The 21,392-nt window shown below is 37.1% G+C and overlaps 2 protein-coding genes across 4 annotated transcripts; one reads left to right on the plus strand and one right to left on the minus strand.

Moving 5' to 3' along the window:
- Positions 1-202: 202 nt before the first annotated feature.
- Positions 203-4,624, minus strand: Ak2 (Adenylate kinase 2). 2 transcript variants are annotated; one of them, XR_016323061.1, is made up of 4 exons: positions 4,183-4,427; positions 3,735-3,971; positions 307-779; positions 203-269 (listed from the first exon to the last, which is right to left on the minus strand). XR_016323061.1 is itself a non-coding variant. In XM_028176786.2 (4 exons), exons 2-4 carry the CDS (start codon positions 4,282-4,284, stop codon positions 390-392), a joined length of 729 nt encoding a protein of 242 aa, XP_028032587.2. In that variant the 5' UTR covers positions 4,285-4,320; positions 4,483-4,624; the 3' UTR covers positions 203-389. The 2 variants fall into 2 exon arrangements, 1 of the variants encoding a protein (XP_028032587.2); XM_028176786.2 differs by adding an exon at positions 4,483-4,624 and having other exon boundaries at positions 203-779; positions 4,183-4,320.
- Positions 4,625-4,891: 267 nt separating this feature from the next.
- On the plus strand, positions 4,892-21,127 carry Nup188 (nuclear pore complex protein Nup188). Of its 2 annotated transcripts, none has more exons than XM_089727215.1 (16): positions 4,892-4,950; positions 5,151-5,364; positions 5,470-6,074; positions 6,346-6,466; positions 7,121-7,234; positions 7,872-8,171; positions 9,243-9,748; positions 9,985-10,165; positions 10,769-11,033; positions 11,288-11,580; positions 11,949-12,248; positions 12,893-14,302; positions 17,666-17,784; positions 18,144-18,360; positions 19,692-19,901; positions 20,487-21,127. In XM_089727215.1, the coding sequence occupies exons 1-16, from the start codon at positions 4,940-4,942 to the stop codon at positions 21,084-21,086; spliced, it is 5,466 nt and encodes a 1,821-aa protein (XP_089583341.1). In that variant the 5' UTR covers positions 4,892-4,939; the 3' UTR covers positions 21,087-21,127. The 2 variants fall into 2 exon arrangements, with proteins under 2 accessions (XP_089583341.1, XP_089583340.1); XM_089727214.1 differs by having other exon boundaries at positions 4,901-5,084.
- Positions 21,128-21,392: the final 265 nt, after the last annotated feature.

Genomic DNA, 21,392 nt, shown 5'->3' on the forward strand with positions numbered 1-21,392 from the left:
TTAGGCCACGACGAACTTCAAATTCTTCAAATTCGACGGATTTCAAGATAACGCTAAGTCGTTTTGATTGATCGGTTACATAACTCCACGGCTCATTAGTTCTAGTGTTACGCAATCCGCACCGCATTACGATAACAAACAAACATTCACTTACGATAACCCATCGTTATCAAAATAATATTGAGCATAAATCCAAACAACATTCCGATTTCATTCTGCTGTATTCAAGAAAAATAGTCTATAAAATTGATAACTATATTTTCACAAAGGTAGCTTACAAGTAATGTTAACTATATTTTCACAAAGGTAGCTTATAAGTAATGTTCGGTTCGAAAAAAAAAAACACTGTATAAGATTTGTACACTTCGTTAGTTTAAGTACCGGTAGTGTTACAAAGCAGACCGTGCCCTGCTGAAAATTCTACTCTTAAAGATATTATCGATTTTGTTGAAGACGTCGTCAGCGGCTTTCGATGCATCGACGCGCCAATGTAGACCTTTCCTCATGTAATAGTCTACTAAAGGAACCGTTTGAGCATGATATGTAGCTAAGCGTTTCTTCAGAGCCTCGACATTGTCGTCGGACCTTTTTATCAAAGCTTCTCCGGTGACATCGTCAGTCATTGGTTTCTTCGGCGGGTGGAACTCTTCGTGATAGCTACGACCACTAGGTGGGTGAATCAGTCTGCCCGTAATTCTCCTTACGAGCAGACTGTCCTCGATTCCGAACTCGATTACGGCGTCCAGTGCAGTCTTGCGCTTCGCCAATAAATCGTCCAACTGAAATTTTAAAATGTATTCAGTTGAAAATCTTTTTTTTTATTGCTTAGATGAGTGGACGAGCTCACAGCCCACCTGGTGTTAAGTGGTTACTGGAGCCAGACATCTACGACGTAAATGCGCCACCCACCTTGAGATATCAGTTCTAAGGTCTCAGTATAGTTACAACGGCTGCCCCGCCCTTCAAACCGAAACGCATTACTGCTTCACGGCAGAAATAGGCAGGGTGGTGATACCTACCCGCACAGACTCACAAGAGGTCCTACCACCAGTAAAAAACTGCTTTTGGTCATAAAAACTAATTAAAGAAGAATAGAATGGTATTGTATAATGGGAATGATCTCAATGCCTGTTTGGTCTATCTATGTCAAAATGATACTATGGTGAATACCACCAGTGTTCTTAAAGCATTCAGTGTACCTAAATCAGAATATTATGTTTAACAGTTAACTCATCTTTCAAATTACAACGTTTAACAGCGTGGTGACAAAAAATACGCATTGGTTATGGCTACCCGTCAGGGCCAAAAAAATCCGCCATATCATAAATAATTTGGAGGCTTGATTTATTACGCAATGTTATTTTTTTTCATTATGGAAGTCGAAGAAGGTTCGTTAACACTTAATTAATACACTGTAATTTATAATTGATTTCTCCACTATTTAGTGGATGTTATTAGACATATAAACCTTCCTCTTCAATCACTCTATCTATTAAAAACCGCATCAAAATCCGTTGCGTAGTTTTAAAGATTTAAGCATATATAAGGACAGATATAGGGACAGAGAAAGCGACTTTGTTTTATACTATGTAGTGATATTGTGGTAAGGCAAACGATTTCGTAACATAATCTGCCTTACTGGAGGACGTGTGTGGATGGCCGAAAATGTTGATATGTCTAGTTAGTCGGTATAGAAATATCGTCAGAATACTATGCACTATAGCAAGTAGTAGTAGCTGAGAAGGTCATAGTTACGCAAAGCATATATTCCAACTAATAGCAATAAGGCATAATTGAAGGCAGTACTTTGGTCTAGAAATGAGAAAAAATCTATTTTTTTTTCTTCATATTTTCAAAGTTTGAACCCTGAAGAATATTTACCTATAAGGATTTTTCAAGTGCGTGGGGAATGGTTTTGAGAATAGAATTACACAATAAACGGCAGATGTTGCAGGACGACCTGTGAGCTTTCTTTCCAGTAATTCTTTTGTACTCGACATAAACCTTTATTTAATCTATATAAACACCTTTATATTTCTTAAATATCTTTATACATATTATATATACCTGGAAATGTATAATTCGAAGGTCATAGTGTTGAAATTGTGTAGGTATCATTTACAATTCAAATTGTTAATTATTTAGCTGTTGCCACTTTTAACAAAGGTTTATTTTTATCGATTTTAAAAATTATGGAACTTATGGGCATCACCGTTGGTACTGAAGCTCATACATTTTCTGTCAGCCGTAAAGATGTTCGAATTGATCGCTCTCAACTGCGAACTTCTGCTGCTTCAAAAGAAGGCAGAACAGGTCGGTTAGCAAAAAGAAACTTCGCAAGAAGAATTGCATATGAAGTCAAAGAAGGCCCAATGTATAAATCAAGGATCATAGATTAATCGAAAGTTAGTAATAAATATTATTAACCGAGTTATTCTTCTTGGAATTGTTATCGGAATTGTTTCTCAAACATAAAACGAGTTTTTCATGAAACCAGTTTTTTTTAAGTGGTTGTCATGAAATCTGAATTTCTATCCCACCGATTCCTTTGAAATTTGGTAGAAATCTTCTTTATATATATCCCTATCGTGTTTGCCTTGGGTTTTAGAAAATTTTTATTTTAAGTCCTTTTAAAAAATTCGAAAGGTTCAAAAAAGGGGCTATTTTTTTTAGCTATGGTCATTGCAGTAGCTACATCTTTATTGATTGAGAATTTATGGTAAAATAGTTTTTCATTTTTTTTAATTATTAAATGACTGCAACACCTTAGGCATTGATTTTGCCAATCAATGCCAAGTATACACAAAAATGACAGGTGCTTAGAGAAAAAAATCTTAGTTTTAAAAATGTCTAAAATTTAGGCTTCTAAACCAGAATACCGCCTTAAAAGGAAGTAAACAAAAACCAACACTGAAATCATTTCCCAAGAATATCTTACATAAAATCGTTTAAAATCTGACATCTGACCAAATGATGACACACTAAAAACTGTAATTTAAAAAACTAAAAATCACTAGCAATGAATACTTCTTCCTGATCGACTGGTCGGCAACCTCGTCAACCAAAAAGCCAAATATAGATAACACAATTGAAATTTCTTCAGAGCCATTTATTAACATATTTTTAAAGCCTTGATAAACTGTTTACTGGTACTCTTATAAGGCAAGAAAATAAGTAATATTCTGTGCCTGAACTAAAGATTCAACACAAGAGCCATGCCACATGCGGCACCTATACTACAGATTGCCGACCACTGTCCTAGTTAAATAAAACTAAAAAGGTAAAATTGATTTTTAAGTGTGGACAATTTATTCTACAAAGCAAGTTATCAGGGTTATTATATATTTTAACTAATAATTTGGAAATAAAATTAAGTTTTCAACAAAACAATTAAGTTTGATTGTAAAAAATATAGTCCTTAATAAGTTTGCTGAATTTCAATATGTTCAATTTGTTATGCAAATTGAATATATTGATGTAAAATATATATAAAATGTTTTGAAATATTTTGGAGTGGATTAAAATCATCATACACACAAAAAACTTATGAAAAGCTATTAGAAAAGCACACAAATCCTGTGCTAGGCTTTTTTACATTGGCTTTTAATCTGCCTCAAATTGCATTTTTATACTATCTATTAGCCATCAAACTAACAAGTTCTTTTGTTATATCCACTTATTGCCTTGATTTTTCTAGAAAGTGAAGAAAAGTATACCCGACTTAAAACACATACCTTCTCAGCCTGAGGTACAGTTCTAGGGAATCCATCAAGTAAGAAACCATTCTTGCACTCAGGTTGATCCAAGTTCTTGTCAATCATATCAACGACCATTTCATCGGAAACAAGTTTGCCCTCATCCATGACCTTCTTAAGGCGTCGTCCCAGGTCTGAGCCCGATGAGACTTCAGCACGCAGCATGTCACCAGTGGATAGGTGACAAACACAATACTTTTCTTTCAGACGAGGAGCCTAATGATAATAAACAAGTTTTCATGTATTTCAAAAATTGAATAACTGGCTTCATTATTGAATTTCTAATTTATATTTCTAATGATTAAATACTAATCATTAATTATGTATTTATAATTATTAGCCTCAAGGATACATAAGTAATAATCAAATATTCACTATTAGTTATAATATGAGATAAAGAAGGCCAAAGTTCAATTAAACCACATACCTGAGTCCCCTTACCGGATCCAGGAGGGCCAAGTAGCACGGCCCTTATTCCTAAAGGATCCTCATCAGGTTTTAGTTTCGTGGCTGCAGCGGCCGGTGCCATATCATCAAATTCTTAAGCCTTCAAGTAATTAGAGCCCTGTACAGACAAATATGTCAAAGTTAGAATTGCAGAGGTGTTGTAACTACGTTTAGATATGCGTAAATTAGCACGTGATGTAGTAATCAAAAGTTCAATTGCAATTTACATGATATCTTAAAAATTTATCAAAACTTTTTAAATGAATTTAATTCCACTCACCGAAATAGCCGACAGGCAAAGGGAAACAAAGTCCATAACGAAAAAATTATAAGGTGAGAAAAGGTCAAAGCCATAAATATTTAATTTAAAAACAAGTGGATTAAATAAAAATAAAAACACTTGGAATGAGGTTAGAACTCATCTCGAATTTAAATAAAAATGTAATTAAAGCATTGGTGAATTTGGTGAGGAGGCTCCAAAGGACTTTTTAAAGTAGCGGAGAAGTTATTTTTTTATGAATTTAGTTATCAAAATTTTAATCAATAATAAATTGTTTGTATTTTTTATTTTTATGTTAATCAAATTGATTTAATTCTTTGTTTAACAGACGTAGCTCAATTGTTTTAAAAATATGAATGACTTATGTACTCTTTGCCTCTGAAATCGATAAAAAATATATACTTTGACAACAATAGTTGCACTTGACATTAGCATCATAGCATCGCATAACCTGAAAATGAAGAGGCGGTAAATATTTATACGAAACTGTTTTCTACAATTTCTACTTTTGAAATTTTATTCAGTACCTAATATACGTCAAACCGGCTGGTCGTACTAGTTGTCGTATGAATCAAGTTAAGTATGACAACGAGTAGTGTAAAGTAAGTTTCGATCGTTAATTTTAAGTATTTAGTTTAAGCATTTCTGTATTTAACTACCAATTTCAGTTATTGGAAGAGGCTATGGCGCTGGACAACTTCGGAGAGTCTGACTACAGAAGAATTGACCAAAATTTTTGATACAAAAGAAGTAAGAGATGGACTTAAAATTGGATTGGCTAGTTACAAACAAAACAAGCCTGAGGACTTTACCAAACTTCAGTCACAGTATCCGGATCAGACAAAGCTGCTCACTATAGTGCAGACACTTCAAAATTATATTGTGAGCTGTTATTTCAAATATATTACGTTTAATAAAATATTTGGGTATTTCGTTGTGTGTAATTCCTGTAGTTTTCAGTTAATAATACTATGAGTTTTCTTGCAGGATGTCGACTGTTTTCAATTATGGGAAATATTAAAAAACTATTTGTGTGATATATCATATGGTACACCAGAGAGTGCATTAAAGAATGTTGCATTTGTTGACACCCGACCTACATATTTGTCTCCCAAAGTATGGAGCTTCTATTATTCTGAGCGACTCTTTCTACTCAAATTGCTTCAGTACATCATTCAGCTTAAAGATGATGCTCAATATAAATATCAAAAGGAATTCACCAAGATTATTGAAGATATTGGCATACAAGACATTAAAACCTCACTCATATCTCAATTTGAAAAGGTCTTAAGTGCTGCTCCACCATCTAGAAAAATATTGAGTGATTTTTCTAATGATTCTGTGCGACACACTTGGTTAGAGAGTAATTTGAGAGAACAATTAGCAATACTTCAAATACTCTTAATAATTGCGGAAAAGAACACATTTCAAGCTGAAGAATTCAAAAAATTGTTTAATTTGTTCATAAAACACAGTTTTGGGAAGAATTATGGGTTCAGTGAGTTCCTGGGAGAAAGACACAGAGAGCAATGCCTCTGTATTATGTACATGGAAGTTTGCCTGTTTATGGTCATTATTGATCATTTGAAAATGTAAGAATTTGGTGTAAACATTGTAATTTATTTTTCATTGTTTTATTCAATTTATTTTTGGCACCATATATAACATATTAGTCTTGTAATTAATTTGGCTTGGCTGTTGATGTACTCAGCAATACATTAAGAAGTTAGGATAGGTATTAATAGGAGGATTTAGACAGAAAATTTCATAACAACATAAAACATGCATGTGAAGTAGCATTTAAACAATACTGATAGATATACTTAGTGAACATATTTAACATAAATCTATTTAATATTTCAGTGATAATTTATCAACATGGATAGAAAATACTAAAGAAGTTGTAGAAACTGAATTGACAAAAATTCAAATGTGTACAGAACACAGTGCCATGCTTTTGACGTGGATGCTGGTAACGTTGCAGGTATTTATCAGTTTTTTAATTAAGGTATTCATCATGCAAAGCTTACTTGAAGGTTTAGGTGCTTTTAGGCACTACAAGCACCGGTCACCGTTCTCGTCGAACCCGTCGCTTGCGACGAAGGGCTCGACGAGCGAATTAACCCACAGACACAGCCCACTGAGTTTCTCGCCGGATCTTCTCAGTGGGTCGCGTTTCCGATCCGGTGGTAGATTCTGCGAAGCACTGCTCTTGCTAGGGTCAGTGATAGCAACCGGTTTGTGCCCCGTGAGCTCACCTACACACGCTAGGGTAAGCTGAAATAAACTCTCAAGGCTATCAGCATAGGTAGGAAAAAAAAACCAGAAGGTTTATAATCAACGTTGCTTAAGAATAATATTGTTGAAAGAAAAAAACCAATAACTGATTTTTATGTCACAGCTGGGCAGAACAAATGACAAATCTTTTTTAAAGGATTTATGTAGTGCAGAACTTTTACTATCTTGTAGAGTTCTCATGACATTCATTACATAATAATATAAAATACTTACTAAATATATAGCAAGTCAACGACATTGATTTGTAGAAAATAGCCCTATAATCTATACCAAAAAGTATATTTACACTACTCAGCAAGGCTCATAAAATTTTTTGTTGAGCATTGTGTTATTGTTACAGAGTGATCAACATGTAAAATTATTTGAAAGCCAATATCAACATTTTGGCAGTACTGCAATGAAGATGAAAGTGTTTGAGTTTCTTCAACAGATGCTGAACAGTCCTGTATTCTCAGTAAGTATTCATTCAAACATTCATTACCATAACCTTTAAAAATATTTTGTGTTATTTCATATCTATTCTGAATTTTCAATATAAATCATCTAACATAAGATTAAGATAAATGAAGGTACCTTTCAACGTTTTATTTGAACTGCTTACTCATTTTGGTTTGGTAAATGTTACCCTTAACAATCAAGACAAAATATAGGTATATAAAGGAAGGTCCTAAAATCTTGACTTGATTTATAACTGAAAATTTGTATTTTCATATACATCGTCTGTCTATCTATCTGCATGTCTGTCTATCTATCGTGATCATTCATTTAGGACAGCCTTTCCCAAAGTAGGCGATAACGCCCCCTTATGAGTGCTGCAGGCCTAAAGGGTAAGAGACCCAAAAAAAAGGGGGCGTTGTGTAGAGGTTTGAGAGGTGATTTGTAATTTCATCTAGGACGACTCTTAGACACCAACTGTGCTCTCGCTATGGTGGTTTTTAAGTAGGTGAAAAAATGGGGCCGCCAAAAAATAATTTATTCTCAAAACGGACAGTAGACATAATAAGTTTGGGAACTCCTGATTTAGGACCATAATTTATGAACATTACACTATAGTGAGAGATTACATACATTAAATGTAATCAACCTTGCAGGATCAATCAAAGTGCTCACAAATAGCTAAACAAAGAATGTTTAATATCCTCAACGAGCTTTGTGACAAGTTTGATGGAGACGGAAGCCTCAGCAATCAAACTGGCATTATACAGCTGTGTTCAGACCTGCTTCAGTCACCAGAAATAGCTTGTCAATTCTGGAAACTTCATCAGAGAGACAAATACTTTGGTGTAGTGTCATTATGGAATACTGCACTAGAATATTTCCCTCATCATTTTAGTCCCCTCTCAAATTTAGCTGCTGGCTTAGTTCAAGCTGGTAAGAACAGCGTCAGAAATGTAAGTAATTTTATGTAATATTTTTTGATTCAAATTGTTAATAGCATTTTTATCTAAAAAAATTAAATAAAAAAGTTTAATCAAGCATTATGAATCAAGACGAAATCCTCTTGCTCAGATATAAATGATACATAACGTATTATTATAAAAGATTACCATTTTGGTGTGTAACTTATAACAGGCAATCATTTTGAACAAATGTGCATTTTTTAAACTACAGTTATTCTGCTGCACTTCACTGTAACTATTGTAGTTTATTTATAGTGTAGTATATGTGTATGCATGATTGTTTTTGATAAAAAGGTATTTTCATAAAGCATTTAATAATATTTAAATTGGGAATTTAGCTAGTGGTAAAGGTAGTTCCGAAATATTGATAAAAGGATGCACATAATGGAACATTACATCCGCTATTTAATTTTGAGTAATCAAAAGCTTTGCCTTAAAGTCTGAGAGCTTGTAAATATTAATTGCTATGTCATTTTACAACGAATGTCCATACTGTTTTCACAAACGGTTTCTGGATCTGTTGCACAAAATTATGTAGATAAACAAACATGGAAAGTTGCTGCAGTCAGTGTCTTAGGGGGGGATACCACTTTGCTAAAAAATCTCGTTCAGCTTTGTAGTCATATGATCGTATGTAATATGTCCTGAATTATTAAAGTTATTTATTTACTCATAGCATATTATTAATAGTGCTATGCCACAAACTTACCATCAAGTATCATTTGTACTGAATTGCATAAAGAAGATGCCTGAGAATTAGGAACAAAAAACAAAAAACGCATACAGATATTGATATAGATGGGATAGTGTATTATGCTATTAATATTAAGCGTGATATTTTGTGAGAATTGTTACTCTTCCACTCAAAAATTATTAGACAGAATTTGATGAAACATAAATTTACACATCAGAACAGGACATAGTGAATATTATAGTACGATCAACATACAATAGGTGGCGCCAAAGTTAAGGAACTGATGTATTTCAAATAATTAGTGATAGACACAGTAGGACTCGTTTGGTTTTCACCAGCAACTAATATACAATTTTAAATGATTACAGCTAATATCTGAATTGAAAAATTTACCTGTATACACGGAAATATACAATCCAAACGCAGTACCACTGGTATCTATACAATATGATGACGCTATAGTCGGCAGAGAGTACTACCCTCTGGGAGATCCGTCTTATCGCATTGAAACTGGCTCCAAAGCCACAATCATGGAAAGGAAGGAAGGCACCATGATCCACTTCAGAACACCTTACTCATATTGGACGGTGTTCAACAGCGATATAGAAAAAGCTTTAGACAGAAAACATCATCAGTACAACGTCAATGCGATATTGCAGAGAGTTTTTGAAGGTGCGAGAGTATTAAAGGGTGTACTCAAGTCGCTGGTTGAGGAGAAAGAGATCCCAAAGGCGTTGGTAGAATCATGTGAAGGAGTTTTCGATGTACTAGTAAGGTTTATGAGGGCTGATTCTCCGCCTCTGCTGCTTTTGGTAGAATGCCTTGAAGTATCTTCTGCGTTGGTGCCAGTTTTCCCGAAAGAAATTCATTTGAGGTCTGTAATTTGCACTCTCATTTAATCATTTTTCAAAAATAATTTCTTGTAAATAATTGTAATCTTGTAAAAAATACCTTTTTTTTACTAAGAAATTTTTTAGACTTCCCTTAATATAAGCTTATTATCTCTTATCTTAATATAATAAGATATTGTTTATTTACTAATACGAAAATCTAAGAAGTGTTAAATTTTATTGTTAACAAAAAAAAAAAAGTAATAAATATATTTTTCAGATTGATAAACGCAGGTCTGTTACCACGCATCATGAATCAGAAACTGACGCATATAGAGTATGCCAATGGCGAATCGTTTGATTCAGCTACCGTTGGATCCTATTTAGTTGCACTAGAACAACCTACAGGAACGTACAAGTTCCTATCTGCGTATATTGATATGCTTTGCACTTTTCATGAGGTACTGAGAAAATTGTGATTCGTATTCGTAGTATTAAGAGTTTTAATGGTTTTAGTAATATCACAGAAACTATTAAAGTTATAACTATCAATCAACCTTGGTTCATCCTCAATAATCACTCCTAAATAAATTTCACCTAAATCGAAAGGGGCCGATCTAACCTGCAATTTCTGTTCTATAAATCTAAAATAAAACACAAAGCCTTTAACCCTTTGACTGCCGTGTAGGTCACCGGTGCCCTACGCGGCGCACTGGAGTAATTATGTCGATTTCTATTACTAAAGCGCCCGGATTGCCTAACTTTGCCTTCTTTTGTTGGTTAATTAATGTATGGTTTAGTCTTTTAAGTTTCTTAGAAATAGATTCATTCTCAGTATCGTTCGGATTCGTCTCTCCCAGAGAGTCTACTAGATATTCCGGCGCCTCAGTAAGAAGATAAGAAGATAAGAAGAAGAGTAGAGAAGAGAATTACTTCAGTGCGCCGCGTAGGGCACCGGTGACCTACACGGCAGTCAACGTGTTAAACAATTTTGTCATACACTATAGGTCTTTAATTAATTTGGGACGGAGCTTATAACGGTAACTATTTCAAAACAATAACAGGCATCGACCGAAGAACGTGTTACCAAAGAAATAATCCTGCCCGGATTGATCCTGCTCCTGCGCGAAGTGTTGCCAAACGCATACGGCTGGCGCTACACGAACATACGGGACCGGCGCGCCATGCTGCAGCGCTGTATGCGCTTCCTGACCTTAGTGTTGCAAGACCAGAAAACAGATGGCAGCACCGCGCTGTTGAAACGGACCTGTGTATATAGTTTACTGCACACTGAAAACGCATTGGTGCTACTGAAGATTATTTCACTGGGTGAGTTATTTTTCCTACCCATTCACTGGTACCCTGGTAAAGGAAGTGTATAAGGAGGGTAAGGGGTATTCCAGTTACGCGTGGACAGGTAGGTGCGTTCATGAGCACAAGCTGAGACGGCTTGCTAACACTAGCCTTAACAAGAGCAGTACTTTGCATAATCTACTACTGGATGGGAATAAATTGAAATTTTAACTATTTTCATTTATTTTGCTACTATCTGTACAGATATATGTTTTATTTTAATTTTTAAGGAAATGAACATTTAGAGAACATGATACAAAATGAAACGAACTGGTCATCCGGTACGGGTTCACAATTTATATCGATAATACAGAGGTGCGTGGCGGTGCTCATGTTCGCTTTGCGTCTCAAGAGTCTCGTCACGGAATCCAACGAGATGACGCCGTTGGAACATCTCATATTCACTCAGAATAAACAGAAGGATTCGTTGAAAGTTGTACCCAAAGTGACAAGTTATATCAATCACGTGTTCAACAAAAGCTTGGCCGTGTTGTGCTGTAGGCTCTTGAAGATGTTTGCCGATGTGAGTATATTTATTTAAAATCCAAGTAAAAGCGCAGAGTCAATTTGATAAAAAGGATATACACATACATGCTCAAAACTCGAAGGTCGAACTAGGATACAGATTAAACAGCGAGGGCTCAGATAAAAACAGAAAATAATAATACATAATTTAATATGTATTACAATTTATTTGTAAACTATAAAGTTTTGTCACACTCTTGTTACTGTTTAATCGCTTGGTCAGAGTGAGTTCACTATTACGGGGTCCCGGTTCGATTCTCGAAATATAGGTATCCAAGTGGTGTAGGACTTAATAAGTTTTATCATTATTTTATACTATAATAGAAAGAACATCATTTTAAATCGATGAAATTTGTTTTTACACAGAGTTTCCAGATGTCGTTGTTCGCGTCGTTGGACATGACCGCGTACCAAGTGCGGGTGTTGTTCCTCGATCGACTTCGCGACGAGTACGAAACGACAGAACTAAAAGTGGCCATACTAGAGTTCGTGGCCACGTGCGTGGGCACGCAGCCCGGCCTCACTGAAGCCTTCTTCATGATGAACTACGAAAAAACGAATGACGATAAAAAACTCAAGGAAACCGAAAAAGATAAGGAGGAAAACCTGTACAACTACGAAAGCATCCTCGGTTATATGGCGGAGTACTTGGGAACTGTGAAGGCTGTAAGTCATCTTCTTACTTGTGGTATCCAATTACTGGTGGTAGGACCCCTTGTGAGTCCGCACGGGTAGGTACCACCACACCGCCTATTTCTGCCGTGAAGCAGTAATGCGTTTCGGTTTGAATGGTGGGGCTGCTGTTGTACTTACTTGAGACCTTGATACTTGAGACCTTAGAACTTATATCTCAAGGTTGGTGGCGCATTTACGTTGTAGATGTCTATGGGCTCCAGACCACTTAACCACTTAACACCAGGTGGGCTGTGAGCTCGTCCACACATCTAAGCAATAAAATAAAATAAAATCTTCTTTGTCTCCCCCTTATTCCACTAGGTGAGGTCGGTACAGCGAAATTCCAGTCTCTTCTATCAGCCGTCATGTCAACACTCACTCCTCTCTCTTTCATATAATCATTCACACACTCCATCCATGTCTTTTTCGGTCGACCTCTTCCCCCTCTACCTGGCACTACCATTTCCATACATCTCCTAGTCACATGCATCTCCTTTCTACGCATCACATGTCCATACCACGCTAACCGTCTGTAAAAGGCTGTAAGTCATCGTTGGAAGTCATTTATTAGAGCGGCAAACGAACAGAAGTACCTGCTTACAGATTGTTTCATAATTGTTTAATTACTATTTCAGGATGTGAAACAACTTCAAAGTCCACTCTTAGGTTGCATAATGGGCCTGTTTCATGCTTTATGGAAGAACAATATGCAGATTCTGGTGAAAAAATTACGCGAAACCGCAACATTTTGGGATTACATGACCAGTCCACTCTTCAGTGAGATACAGCCCGGCTTGAGAACTTATTCGCAAATATTCAACGTTATCGGCATAGAACTATTCGTCTCTCGAGGGAAAATAGAAAACGACTTGAAACTGATGCTCGAGCAATTGTTTGACACCAACAAAACCCATTTGGACAAATGGATCAACCATATATTTGCGTTTAAAGGTAGAAGCGAAAATGAGCCCGTCGATAAAGTGCCGGTCTGGCTTGGATTGTTAACCTCATGGAAAGATTTCATCACGATCTTTTGCAAAACCTTACCGATAAGTTTGAATATAGCGCACAAAGCGAAAATGGTCACCCCCTGCATGACCGCCTTGTTGAACGAACTCGAAGATCTGAAAGACGGAAGACTGGTCGTTATGTTGGCCGAACTGTACGTCATAATGTTGGCCAATTGGAGCCACGATTGCTTTGAAAACAGAAAAGCCAGTGCCAAACAAATCGATCGTTTATTAACCAACACCGCGATTATATACGAATGCCTCCACCCGAGGGCCAAAAAAGCCATCCTCTCCATTTGCACAGTCGCGATCAGCGGACTCGATTATGAAATAAAGGCTAACAGTGCCACCGCTCAAAGCATTATTAGATCCGTGACCAATTTAAATAGCGTTGAGTTGGAGAAATTATTTGACGATTTCAAGGATCTTCCTAAATTGGGCACGAAGACCACCGAGCCCTCGACTTACGAGGACGTATCACCGGTCGTTCTATCATTGGCGATGTTGGAACAGTGTCTGGAGTTGTACGACGACATGTTCTCGGGACTATCGCAGTGGTTCCAGTCGAGTCGATTCATAAACAAGCTCCTGTGCTGTTTGCAAATGTGTTTACAGAGCCGTCGCCATTACCAGACGTCCCTGGCGGCGTTACGGTGCCTCACCGTGTACTCCCGAGGACCTTTCTCTAAGGAACTCTTGCTGAGCGATATCGACCAGTTTTTATGGATGCAACTGTTGCCGCCGAAATTCGACGGCGTAACGTGGAATCCCGAGGAGTGGTGGAAAGTGTACTCGTACAGCTTAGACTTTATATCCATGATGGTCATGAAACACGGTCAGTTCTTTGCGAGTGATGCGATCACATTTGTCGGGGTCCACTTGGAACATTTGATAGAGGCCATAAACCTGCCACGACAGGTCGTCAGCATCGATTCGTTAAATGTATGCGCGTCCGCTTTGAATCTTATAGTTCAATTAGTGAAATACGAATCTAGATGGCGGTTACAGAACATGCATTCGCTCTTTGGTATTATGGTGAGTATTATTGATAAGATTATAAATTACTTATGAAAAATTCAAGTGCAATTTATCGAGCGAATAAGATGTTTTTTCGGAGTAAAAAGCCGTTCATTCGCTTCGTTTCGACCTGAGAGAAGGACAAACGAAACAGTTTCAATTTCACTCTTTACTATGTTAGCATGCATGGATTAGCATGGATTATATTAAATAATATACAGAACCTTCATTCACTAAGATCAGACGCACATGGTCCACTTGCAAACAGCCACAGATAATCAGACACTTTGTGTCATAGAACTCTTTGCCTAAAGGACAAGATGGCCGGTGCATTCGTATCATAGACCTATATAGTAGGGACACGACATATTGTTCTATACGTACAATTGCTTATATAAATAGCACCCATTTTGAAGGCACATACATAAACATATATCTATCTCGTTCTTACTCAGCACTTTAACTCGCAGGAAAACAATATAACAGTATTTCAGTGCGTACATAAAATGAAACATGAATATACATAAATATCTCCGTCTCCGTCTAATGAGGCCGAAAATCCGCCATGTTTAGCGCGCCAAATGTCATTGTCACGTCAGTTCGGCCGTCTGTTTTGGGTTGTACATTATTTACTGAGTTTGATATCGATTTAATATGATTGATTATATAAAATTTCATAATTTATCATGCTTAAAACATACAAAAATAATAATTAAAACGTATTTTATAGGATCTCAAGAAAGTCGATGCCCTAAAACTATTATCTATATGTATTTAAATTCATTATGGAGCCCTCATCCGAAAAATCCATTTTTCGGTCGGAATCTATTGATCATGACACTAATCATAAATACCACTTTAAAATATGTCATTAAAACATATTTAGACATTCTGTTTAGATATTTCGGGAAAAAGGCTACCGACAAAATCTCTTCGGAACTATTTAAATAAAATAGTTTTATTCCGCAGTGAGTAAAACACTATTGTAAATTTGTTAAATATTTAATAATTAAGTGATTTTAGAGAGGAACTCACAAGGAATGACGTTTGTAATTAATGAATAAATGTTCTGTAGGTGTTTTTTTTTCACGCGGTCCCTTGATAAGTTTAAAATTTGAATCACTCTCAAGCGAAAGTGATTCAAATGGTGCGGCGCACCTTCCTTGGGGTGCGCTGCGGTAGTATGTTACGGACTTTAGAGTCAGCAAAACAATTAAAATAGATTGTAATAGTCTAAGAAAAACACGTACTCAAAATACGATAACATTTAGCATGCTAGAAATGGGCTGATGGCTTTGAACTACGCCATATCTTTATGTTTTGCGACAAACGACAACTTTATAAAATCAGTGTAGCAACTTTTAAAAATCATCATATCGTTTACTTGGCAAATTCGAAGGACGAACTTGTCTTAGATTTCACCCATCTAAATCATATCATATTTGCACATAACAATATACCTACTTACTTCCCATTAAAGTATAAATTCTACAAATAAATAATACTCAACAATATTTAAAATAAAATGAGCCAAGAACGTTTATCGATAAAACCTGATAACATTGAAATCTTTTGTACCGCACTAAAGCTGCCATGTTTTGTGGCCAGATGACGTCACAGTGGCACGAAATTTTGGTTGACGTTTCATTTCCATAGGTTTCCTACTTCATTGATTCGTATCGACCAGTACGACTGCCGTTATTCGAATCCCGCAGGCAGGTATAATAGTAACCGGCAAACTTCTTGAGCAAATGACCTTGACTGCGCAGAACCGAATTTTAGATCACTTTGGTGGTGAGGGTGAGGCGCGACGGCAGGGGAAATCGTATCGAGCGCTTTATTGGTAGATCAGTCGAACCTTGCGTCCCGCACCGCGCCTTCATTCCGCTTGCTCCCAAAAGTACGCTTGCGTACAGTGGAAAGTCTATCGTTATTAATCGTTAATTATTTGTTATAATTACTTGTGGACTTTGTTGCCATTGCTATTTGTTGAGTGTTTGTTGATTTTTTATAAAACATACACTATGCCGCGACAAACTGGTGTAGTATTCAAAAGAAAGGGTAGAAAAATTGTGTACGACGTATATTGCTTCATTATAAAACAGGGGAAGAATGATATGGAAAAATTAAAACAAACTTCGGAAGTAACAAAACCATCAGTGAGTACTGTTAGGTGCATTATTAAGGAAGCTAAAGGCTCTGGCTTGCTCGCCGTGTTTCAGACTTCGGGTAAGAAAAGATCAGGGAAGAAGAAAGTTACCGGAATGGATAGTTTCGTTCAATCTGTAATAAAAATATGTAATCATAATAACTACATAACAAGCAGCGAAACTCCGTACCGTAGAAAGGCTTCGAAAAATTTAAAGAAGATATAAATTTTAATGGCTCGGAATGAAGCTTACGACGTATTATGAAAGAGCTAGGCTTTAGATGGAAAAAAAGAACAGAAAATAATCGGAAGCTGGTAATTGAAAAAAGTAACATTCGATTACTACGAATCGAATATCTTCAAAAAATAATTAATTATAGACAAAAAAGAAGACCGAATCGACCGAGTTGTAAACTACACCGATGAGCCCTATGTCGACTCATCACGATGATAGCGACTCGGGTGATGAAAACAGTGATGATGATGATGGTCAAGATTATGATAACGAAAAAAAAAATTACAAATACCAGCTTCGCTTCAACTGAATAAAGACCTGGCAACAGCTCTAGTTTTGACTTAATAGAAGGAATATCTATTTTACCTCAAGATTAAATTATTACAATTATTATAACCTATATGTTTTGTTGATGTTCTAATAAATATTAAATAAATACATATGTTCATTTTAATAATTTAATAGCATTATGACGCAGAGTAAGTAATGTTTTTGCACGTGAGTGTACCATGCGCGAACTTACCCCCACTACGTCAACAAATGCTCAAGAAGTTTGCCGGCTATTATACCAATGTATCTAATGAAATACGTACTTAACACATGTTGATGAATTACTTAATACAACATCCACGTTTCTCTTTTAATCCGTGTCCCACAAACTACCGAACCGATTAAATTTCTTGCCAGTGCATAAAATACTCCTAACCTAATGGCATAAGATCCTATATTCATGATGTAATATTTTATTATAATAGGGATTTTCTACTATTTTCCAATTCGATTTAGCATACAGTAGTTTATCTTGTTTTAAATTTCGTGAACTTTCAATCCATATTTCAGGAATTGATTAACGTAAATATTCTAGTTGATCAAAAGTTATTTTTGTAAAAGATTTAATCCGACCCAATATTTTTATGTCATTTCAAGTGAAATGTATGTACTGCATAAATGTGCGCAACAAAGATCTTCATTGCATAAATATATTTATTTTGAACAGAGAAGTATAAGCGCGTGCCTGTACCAATGCGTGATATACATGATCCGATCGCGACGCACCTCCGACGCCGCGCAGCCTCCGAGCGACGACACCCCGCCGACGCCGTCATTATTGCCAAGGTAAAAAAATATAAACATTTATGTTATTTAAAATAGTTTAAACGAAACCGACAAATTAAATTTAAAATTCAAATACAAAATTGATTACGTCAATGATAACTTAAAGTTGATTATTGAAAACACGAATAAAACAACATTTTCTGAAAATAAATCGTAGCTAGATCGATTTACCGCCCCCGAAATCCCCTGTATACTAAATAAAAATGAAAAACGTTGAAGCCGTTTCCGAGAGTCAGATTATATATTTACAAGAATTGCTCGTTTATAGGTATAAGATAAGATAAGATTAGCGACCAGTTAGGCCATAAGGCCATAAGGCCCTACAACGACAACAAAAAAAATAAAAGCTTTTCTTTCAGGACCTTAGAAGTTCTCCACATGTCGACACTGTGCTTGCTATCGTTCAGTCCCAATCTGCTGTCCCTGCTCGCTGACCCCGGATTAGACTTGGAGAGATGGCAGCCATTAGTCGAATTACATTTCGGAGCGCCCAAGCTGTCGTATGAACCATTCCCCCAACTGACTTTCGGTACATTAGTATCCGCCATCTGCTTGTTGACGAGATCATTGAATCATGTAAGTTGTTCTCATATTTTATTTGGTTTTTTTTTCTGGATGTATGTACAAGATTGCTTTCGTTTTATTTGTCATCTGATTAAAATAACAGTGACTAGGATGTACTATTTAACATAAACAGTAAATAAAATTAATTTGCTAAATCGCTAATTGAAGACAGTGTGACTACTCTGCAATAAGAGACTGTGTACTTTCTACACAATCTGTTTTACACTAACCTTAAGACAAACTGACATTTATTGTGCTGATTGGTGCAAGAGCTCATGGCCCATCTGGTGTTAAGTGGTAACCGGAGTCCAAGGACGACAACATTCATATGCGGCCATCCACCTTAAGACAAGAGCTCGAGGCCTCAATTGTAAAAATAACGACTGTCCCACTTTTCAAATCGGAATGTATGACTGGTTCGCGGCAGAAATAGCTAGAATGGTAGAAACACAATGCGTCCTACCATCAGTAAATAAAACTACAAATATATTTTTTTTCATCGAGCGCGTGTCCTACCGATGTTTGTATTAAAAGTTTTCTTGGGATATCATCTATGGTTCATTATTGACCTAATAATATTAGATTGTTTTTTTTTTTGGTTAGATGTGCGGACGAGCTTACAGCCCACCTGGTGTTAAGTGGTTACTGAAGCCCATAGACATAAACAACGTAAATGCGTCACCCACCTTGAGATATAAGTTCTAAGGTCTCAAGTATAGTTACAACGGCTGCCCCACCCTTCAATCCGAAACGCATCACTGGTTCACGGCAGAAATAGGCAGGGCGGTGGTACCCACCCGCGCGGACTTACAAGAGGTCCTAACACCAGTAATCACGCAAATTATAATTTTGCGGGTTTGATTTTTATTACACGATGTTATTCCTTCACCGTAGAAGTCAATCGTGAACATTTGTTGAGTACGTATTTCATTAGAAAAATTGGTACCCGCCTGCGGGATTCGAACACCGATGCATTGCTAGATACAAATGCACCGGACGTCTTAATCCTTTAGGCCACGACGGCTTCATATCACCATATGATCAATGCTCCGGTCATCGTTCTCGTCGAACCCGTCGCTTGCAACGAAGGGCTCGACGAGTAAATTAACCCTCAGACACAGCCCACTGAGTTTCTCGCCGGATCTTCTCAATGGGTCGCGTTTCCGATCCGGCGGTTGATTCTGCGAAGCACGGCTCTTGCTAGGGTTCGTGTTAGCAACATCGTCAAGTTGGAGCCCCGTGAGCTCACCTACTAGTTAAGGTTCCGCTGATAAAGCCTCTCAAGGCTATCACCTTAGGTAGGAAAAAAAATCTCCAATAGTTAAGGTGAATGTTGTTCCCAGGCGTACCACGCGGAGGAGAGCAGCGGGTCGCGGTCGCCCCGGGGCGGGCGGCGGCGCGTGTGCTCGTGCAGCAGCCCCGCGGAGTCCAAGCGGCTCAACCGCAGCGAGTCCCTCACCAGCGTGTCCTCCGCCGCCAGCGCGCTGCCCGGCCTGGACGAGAGGCTGGTCGGCGGCGCGCTCGAAGCCACCACTACGCTGCTCGCAGAACAGGTACCCCATATATATCCACAATCCTAGATCAGAGATACCCAAAAACTTCTGGCTACTTTTTCCAGTTAAACAAACAGTTAAACAAATCCGGCCCGCCGAGAGTCCCTCCATCCTAAATATTCAAGGCAGCATTTTGGCGCGTAAAATTAAATCTGACGTTTATAATTAAAAATCTTCGAGCTTTTAATGAAAGCTCCAATTCGTCAGGGGTGTTTTGAGCTTTCATTATCTCATAATTAACTTGCCATCATTATAATTATCTCGGCAGTCTGTCACAGGTATTAGTTTATTTATTGGAAAAAAAACCATTATTTTCACCTATCTATCACACGCTTCACGTCTTACACGTCTAACAAGGCGTAAAAGTAAAAGGTACTTTGTTTTATTAAAAACTTTAATAAAAATTGCATTTATTCTATAATTCTGGCCCTCGTCGAGAATTTCTTAAACTTTGTGGCCCGCCATTAAAAATGTTTGCCCACCACTACTTTAAAGTATGTCATCATAACAATAAACGCGTTCTTAAGTCCAACCTATTCTACAATATATAATATGTTAAGATTTAAATTACTTTTTCCTCGACAGGCGCTACTTGCAGTGCGCGATCCGAATGTCCCGGCTCGTCACAAGCAACTCGTCCGCCGGGAGCTCTGCTCTGAACTAGCTCAGTTTCATGATTTCGTTCGCAAGAGAATATTGTGCGCTGCCCATGCGCGCCCGCACCTCGTGCGTAACAAGCTTGGAGCCTGGCCGCTCCCTTCAGACGAAGAGGAAGTCAAAAGGATCGAAGAAGCCAGGAAAGAGGTTAACTCCGCCGCCGACGATGAAGACCAGCGCTCGTTGCCTCCGCCCCCGCCACCTAAACGAGCATCTCACGATTCTATGCGCGAATACATTTTACGTAAACATTACTTAGAAAAATGTGCACAAACACCCACAAAAGGACCGCCGTCGCCCGTCTCACATTCGACGCCAGCGTCCGATAAAAAGAAAGAAACATCCAGAAGCTCGAAACGGGTCTCTTGGGCGGAAACTACCAGGGAAAGCGATGAAAACTTAGACAGCTCTCTTCAAGAAATAGAACCAGTCTATTCTAATCTCACTGATGTACAAATTAACAATGAAGAAGATTATTTTCATTTCATGTCTGTTGTGTTTCTTTACATTTGTCAAACAGAATTGTGATTTAACTTCGAATCAACTTGCATTAAATCAAATTGCTTTTCTTTGGATGTTTTATTTTATAAAAGATGGTGTATAAAAAATTAAATCGTAACAGGTATATTTTAATGTGGTTCGTTTCATTTTTAAGTCGGTTCACAGAAGTAAAAACTAAGATATCAATTTAAAGAATACTAAAATAACACAATTACACAATAACCGGACTGATTTGAATATAAAAGTTCTTAAATTTTCACGAAGAACATTGTGTAATAAAAAAAGGGTGCGTGTACGCGCGTAAGAAGTATACTTTATTTTTATTAAATTTAT

The sequence above is a fragment of the Bombyx mandarina genome, chromosome 05 (genome assembly GCF_030267445.1).
Source record: "Bombyx mandarina strain Sakado chromosome 05, ASM3026744v2".
NCBI classification, from domain to species: Eukaryota; Metazoa; Arthropoda; class Insecta; order Lepidoptera; family Bombycidae; genus Bombyx; species Bombyx mandarina.